Here is a 7,064-nt window from a genome sequence, read left to right as displayed (position 1 = left end):
CCTGAAAACTAAATAGAAAAAACAAGCGGTAAATGGAAGAGGAGCGTAATTTAATTCAGGCTACTTACAACCATTGTAAAGTTATTTTTTGAATGAAATAGAGATATTGCATACCTCAGGGACAATTTAGAGTAAGTCTTAAAATAATTTACAGTCCCATAAATGGTTCCATCTGTTCAAAACCTGACCAAAGTTGACTCAGGTTGTCGCCCATTGTCTTTCAATTGCCCTTTCAGAATTAAGTTCTATGTTAACCCTCTTCCCATCGACCTGCAACTTTGTGTTAATCTGGGCCGAATTTTCAACGTTTTTGTAGACTTTTTTAAAGATTTTTTTTTCTCACACTTACCTATTTTTTTGTCACTTTTTTTAACAAGTTTTTGTCACCTTTGGCTATTTTTCGGATTTTGTTTGGTCACTTTTTTCAGCGTTTGAAAAAAATGTTTTTGTGGAATTTTTCCTTCGTTTTTGAAGCTTTTTACAACATTCTTTGGTCATAGTTCTGATATGAAATTGTTTTGTAAACGGGTCAATTTGACCCAGAGGATAACAGGAGGGTTAAGTTTCCTTTTTGTCTGTGATGGCCCTTTCCGAGTATCATCCATATCTACAACAGACATCTTCTAAACTAGTCCTACTGTATGTCAAGCTGCCCGCTATTGCTCATTTGGATGAAAGCAGCAGGTTTTCATTGTCTCACTTATCCTTTTGTTTAAGTATGTATTTTACATGCACACGCATTTAAATGGTCACAAAACAATATCGTGACATGTCAAACTACATACAGTGTATTAAGGTTTTGGGAGTCTGTGATAAAAAGTCAACACTATAGTAGGAATGGCAAAGATATGCTAGCTACCGGAATTATAAATCAGTGGTTATGCTATTTCTAGCCTTTCTCGATGTTGCTAATGTGTCTAAGTAGCATTGGAATAATAATATGTCTTGCTCCTGCACAATGCATGTTCCACATTTTGAAGTTGGTGAATTATACTGCTTGAAATGAGTGTGTTTTGTTGGGGTGAGCAAACTTTCCTCTGCCAGTTGTCATAAGTATGACATTAATCTGCCTGCTTTGGATTTAACGCTGATTCTTAATCGTAGCAACTGTCTACCCTTTCTGAATAACAATAAACTTAGTGAGTTGCACTTTGTGCATTGACATCTTTCTGAGTCCACTGTTAGTGTTCTTGCACCAATTAGGGTGGGACAAATGACACCGTTGGCCTCCTTATTGGTATAAAGAATTTGTGACCTAATAATTTCCAATCAAAGCTCCAGCCCACCAACCTGAAAAGAGTCTAAGGTGCGAACCTGGCCACATTAAATTTACCATAATCAGACATTTCTTTCTGGCCAGTAATTACCAATCAGTCATCTTTTTTTCAGTGTTTGCGTGTCTAAGGTCTGCTTTCCCGCATTTTTTCTTCCTGTTTGCGTTTTTTAATAGTTCTTATTTTTATTTCATTTTGACATTTTGTTTTCAAATTCAGTTTACATTAAATTTGTTTTTAAAGCAGGTTTGCAAGTATTTTTTTTAAAATGCTTAGTTTTAGTTTAGATTAGTTTTAGTCTTTCTTTGTAATATGGGTTATTTTTTGGAGGATTAAAAAAGGTCAGAAAAACGGTTGTGTAATAATAACTCAACAAAACATCATATATTTTTAGAAATATGTATTCATAATATATTCAACAACAACACTCGTTCATAAATTGAAGCTTACATATGGTCATAAATATGTAAACAGTCTACATAAGATGCCACAGTAAGTGCAAAATGTGTAAGTGAGTTGTTCCAAGAGAAAAACCTAAATGACCAACAGACTAAAGAAGACAGACATCTTACACGGTACAGTGGCGGACCCAAATGCACAACTCAGACAGGTAATGAAGGTAAGTACTTTTATTGTCCAAAGATTAATGTGGGCAACAGTACAGCAAGTGTAGCCATTAATTGTAGTCAAAAGGCAGGCAGAAGTCCAGTAACACCCAGGTAGGCAAAAGTACAAAAGGGGCAGGCAAGAAACGTAAACGGGAAACAGGCTTTAGTCCAAAAACACCGGGGAAGCAAACTCAAAAGAAAACGCTGGAAAGAGTGACATACAGACAACTACAATCTGGCAGAGGTGAAGTGGGTATGGTGAGTATTTAATTCCTGGGTTGAGGGGAAGCTGAAAACAAACAGGTGAATCAAATTAAGGGCGGAGATAATAATCATACGGGCGGGAAAGCAGACAAAGGCATTAAGACAAGTGACCAAGGATGTAACCAAACAAAACATTTCAAAACAAAACAGGTCAAAAGGGACAGCAGATTATACTAATTTCCACCATCTGATTGAACTTAGTTCTAAAGTGGATTTTAAAGTAAGGAATTGTTATTTAGCAGATTTTACCCTTAAGCCTCGTCCGGCAATAAATCATGGACCTCCTAAGCAAGAATCTTACTCCTAGTCCAACAAGCCACGTAAAACAGAGTTCTTGCAATTTTCCGATGATAGACTACTTTTGACGCAAAAATATTTTACCAAAATTCGTACTTGAATTTATTAGTCAAAAGTGACAACAAAATAGCAATGAAGTTGCACATTTTGCACCTGTAATGAACTCAGATCAGCTTTCTAGCAAGAATCATACCCCTACAACAACAAGCCACGTAAAACAGAGTTCTAGCAATTTTCCATCAAGAAAATGCAACTCGGATCTGTCACTGACTTGAAAGGCTATGGTCAAGTAGATTGACATGGGGTCTTTTCATGACTCCACTGATACCAGCGATATAACTGGACAACAGGTAACATTTGGCCCAAAATATTTTTACCAACACGCAGACTTGATTTGGCCACTAATAACTGATAGTATGATGACACTCTCTTTTTCCATCACACTCAATAAGTAATCCAGATCATCTATGCAAAGTGGTCTCGTCTGGGACCTATCACACCCTAAGCGTGAATCATACCCCTAGACCAATGAAAGACATGTCCTGCTCATTTGTTCCTCATACATTTTATAGTTCTTTCTGTTGCTTGCAGTTAAAGCAGGATATGAAAAACTGCCAACATGCTACATACAAATTTGCTTGCTTCTAATCTTTTTAATATGCCACCATATGGGATAATTTACCTATGAATTGAGCTATCAATTACAAAGTACGTTTTCACCAGCTCTTGTCTTAAACCTGGGAATTCTCACACCCGAAGCGAGAATCAGGACCCTAGACCAACAGGTCACGTAAAAAAAAAGTTCTAGCAATTTTCCATCAAGGAAATGCAGCTCTAATCTGTCAGTGACTTGAAAAGGAATGGTCAAGTAGTTTGTTTGGCATGTGGTGTTTTGTATGTGTGTTCAGATCAGCTTTCTAGCGAGAATCATACCCCTAGTATAACAAGCCATGTTAAACAGAGTTCTAGCAATTTTCCGTCAAGGAAATGCAGCTCGGATCTGTCACTGACTTGAAAGGCTATGGCCAATTAGATTGGCATGGGTTTTTTTCATGACTCAATTGCAGGATTCAGCTTTCTGATTATGTTGGACAACAGACTACTTTTGACGCAAAACATTTTGCCAAAATTTGAACTATTTGGCAAAATGCCTCCTGAACCCAAACTGACCAATGGTCAACGGGGTTTGTTTGGCATGTGGTGTTTTTATGGCTCCACTTCCAGATGGAGCTTTCTGATTATATTGGACGACACACTACTTTTGACACAAACATTTTTACCAACATTCAAACTTGAATTTTTCAGGCAAAAGTGACAGCTGAATTGTGATGAACTTGCACATTTGACTTGAAAGGCTATGGTCAAGTAGATTGGCAAGGGGTCTTTTCATGACTCCACTGCCGGATTCAGCTTTCCGATATCATTTCACAACAGGATACATTTCACACAAAATATTTTTACCAAAACACAGACTTGATTTTGCGAGTAAAAGGTGATATTAAAACTGTGACGAATTTTCCACACCGATGACACTCTCTTTTCCATCACACTCAATAAATGTATGAACGAGCCACGTGAAACAGAGTTCTAAGACAGATCAACAAAGAAGAGACAGAGAGACAGAAAGACAAACAGAGCAGGAACATAGATGCAGCAGGTGACTTGCAACCACAGATCCAGACTCTACAGCTCCAGAGGCAGAAACACCTGCAGGACGTGATAGGTGGAGAGAGGAGATGGGCGAGAGAGCACAAGAATACGGGAAAGGGAAGAAGTTGAGTTAGTAACATGCATCAATGGGATGAGGTTGCATACAGATGGAGAAATGGAGGAGGAGAGATGAGCTCAGTACATCATGGGAAGTCCCCCGGCAGTCTTGGCCTATAACAGCATGACGAAGGAATTGTTCAGGACTCACCTGAGCCAGCCCTAACTATCAGCTTTATTAAATAGGAAAGTATTAAGCCTACTCTTAAATGTGGGGATGGTGCCGGCCTCCTACGCAAAATAATTTTACCAAAACACAAACGTGATTTTGCCAGTAATAAGTGAGGAATTTACCACACCGATGACATTCTCTTTCCCATCACACTCAATAAGTAAACCAGATCATTCAAGTCATGCCTCTACTTCTATGCAAATTGGTGTCATCCGGGACTTATCGTACCATAAGCAAGAACAATTCCCCTAGAACAATGAGGGGCACATCCTGCCTTTTTGCTCCTCACGTTTTTCCCCCAGTTCTTCCTGTTGCTCTTTCTCGCTACTACACTTTTGCTTGGTCCTATTCTTAAGATATGCCGCCATCTGGGTTTATTTCACCATAAACTGGGCTTTTAATCACAGATTTAGTTTTCACCAGATCTTGCCTTTAGGGATTATTTTGGATTTGAACCCCATGACCTCCCGCACCCAAAGCTAGAATCATACCCCTAGACCAACGAGCCCCATAAAGACACTGTTCTAGCAATTTTAAGGTAAGATAAAAATGTGACGGATTTCCAAAAGATGTTTTTTTATTTCTCTTTTTAATCAACTTTAGCTGTGGTGTGTACACTTTTTTCAAGCCACTGTAAGGACAATAGAATTGGTCCAAGCACTGAGCCTTGTGGAACGCCATGGCTAACTTTAGCATACTTGGAGGATTTATTGTTAACATTAACAAATTGAGATCGATCAGATAAATATGCTACTCAAACCAACTTAGTGTGATTCCTTTAATGCCAACTAAATGTTCCAGTCTCCGTAACAGGATGGTATGGTCAATGGTGTGATTGCAGCAGTAAGATCTAGCAAAACAAGTACAGAGAAAAGTCCTTTGTCTGCAGCAGTTAGAAGGTCATTGGTAATTTTCACCAGTACTGTCTCTGTGCTATGGTGCTTTCTAAATCCTGACTGAAATGATGATTATGATGTAATACCCAGTGTTGGAGAACGTATTCTGATCACATTTCACATTCACATCTGAAGTTAAAGTTTGTGGTTACAGGTAATTGTGTTGTCTGTGTTGTTGCTGTGGTGATTCCCTCAATCTTACGGCTCCTGATTGCTGCTAAACTGGTTCACCTGCTCTCAGTTGCCCACCTGCAACCCATCCACCATAGCAACCACTCACTGCTGGCCAGATTCTTGTCTCAGGCCCTTTTAACACATACATGGTTATTTTGAAAAACAGGGACGTTTCCCTTCGTTTAAACGCAAACTGAGAATGTGAAGCCAGAGTGGAGATTTTGGAAATCTTTGTTTGCACTTAAACTGAGACAAATGGAGGTTTAGGCAGCCTAGGAGGAGAAGAGAGAGGAAGTGATTTGTTGCTGCTATTTTCAGGATTCTGATTGGCTAACATGGGCTTGAGCTTCTCGTTACACTTCCACCTACAGGTTTGGCATGCTGTTGACGGCATTGACACACAGGTACGTGTAACCGAACACTTTTCTAAAAACAGATGTTATTTCTGAAAACTGAGAGGTTGAAATGTCCTTTTATGAAAATAGCCAGCCACAAAATGTAGCCTCAGCTACATTGGTAGTGGCATAGCGGAGTCACTTGAATTGTGCATTCCAGTTTATTTCCTTGTGTGATCCGTCTGATTTGCTTCTAACCTTTTTCTGTGCCATGGAATCTCTGCTTGCCTACCTACCAGGGACAGTTCTACAGCCGCCCCCCTAATTTTGTTGTTCTTAAAACTGTTCCATAAAAAGAAACAGCCACTATGTCCATGAGCTTGTCTAAGCATTTAAATAAACAATAAATTGGCAATAAGTGAATAAGTGTAAATGTAATCTTAGGACCCTGACCCTCAAATCCACACAATCTGGCTCACACACTGCAAGTCCGCTGGGGTGGTTTGCATCCTGGCAAAGAGTGGAGCGACTGAGCAAAAATACTAAAACTGAACTGCAGTTTGTCCTGTCATCAATGATTCTGATAAATTTGGAAATAATGTTCTGTTACACCTTCTGTGGTTTTGAAAATGCTTTTATTGTTAGTAGAAAAGGTTTGGCAATGAAAAGAAAAGAAAGACTATAGTACAATCACACACAATTTGTTTTCATCCAAAAATTAAAATGATGATTAAACTGATTTTTTATCCCATCAGTGTGAGAGGAGACTTTCTGAGACATGTATTGATTAAAACGCATTGCTTTATAATTATATTTTAGTTCTTAAATCTCATTTTAGCAATAATTCCTCAAATTTCTCAAATTTCCCCACTAAAGCCATTTTATATTAAAAGAAGATATATTAATATTCCTCTAAATAACCTTTAACCCTCAAGCTTTGTCACTAAATTAAACTCATTTTAAAATGTCACATCGTGCCTCTGTCTGTGGAGCAAAAATATCAAAGTTTGGAATCTCCAATGATTTGTGTAAATTGAAATTTAACAAGAAATAAAATCATCAAAGACATTGATTGCGTGGTTTGTTGGCTCCGCCCACTCAGCTTGAAGCTGCTGTGATTGGTGGAGGCATAGTAGAAATGGAGCGGGGCGGGGTCACACAGCTCTGTGGACCAATCATCTCAGGGCGTGATGTCAACACGAGCAACTCCCCTCAACTGAAAAAAACAACAACAGGGCAAGTGTATTTCTCTCTGAGACGTAGTGGAGAAGAAGTAC

The 7,064-nt window shown here is 38.7% G+C and overlaps 1 protein-coding gene across 1 annotated transcript in view; it reads right to left on the bottom strand.

Moving 5' to 3' along the window:
• Positions 1-6,405: 6,405 nt before the first annotated feature.
• The window catches only part of LOC116674024 (coagulation factor XIII A chain-like), a 22,567-nt gene continuing 21,908 nt past the window's right edge, over positions 6,406-7,064 (bottom strand). The window contains 1 exon segment of the mRNA XM_032506508.1: positions 6,406-7,003. Coding sequence (XP_032362399.1) covers positions 6,968-7,003 — 36 coding nt within the window. The 3' untranslated portion in view covers positions 6,406-6,967.

This window comes from Etheostoma spectabile, chromosome 24, assembly GCF_008692095.1.
Source record: "Etheostoma spectabile isolate EspeVRDwgs_2016 chromosome 24, UIUC_Espe_1.0, whole genome shotgun sequence".
NCBI classification, from domain to species: Eukaryota; Metazoa; Chordata; class Actinopteri; order Perciformes; family Percidae; genus Etheostoma; species Etheostoma spectabile.
This window is presented reverse-complemented; position numbering and strand designations above follow the sequence as displayed.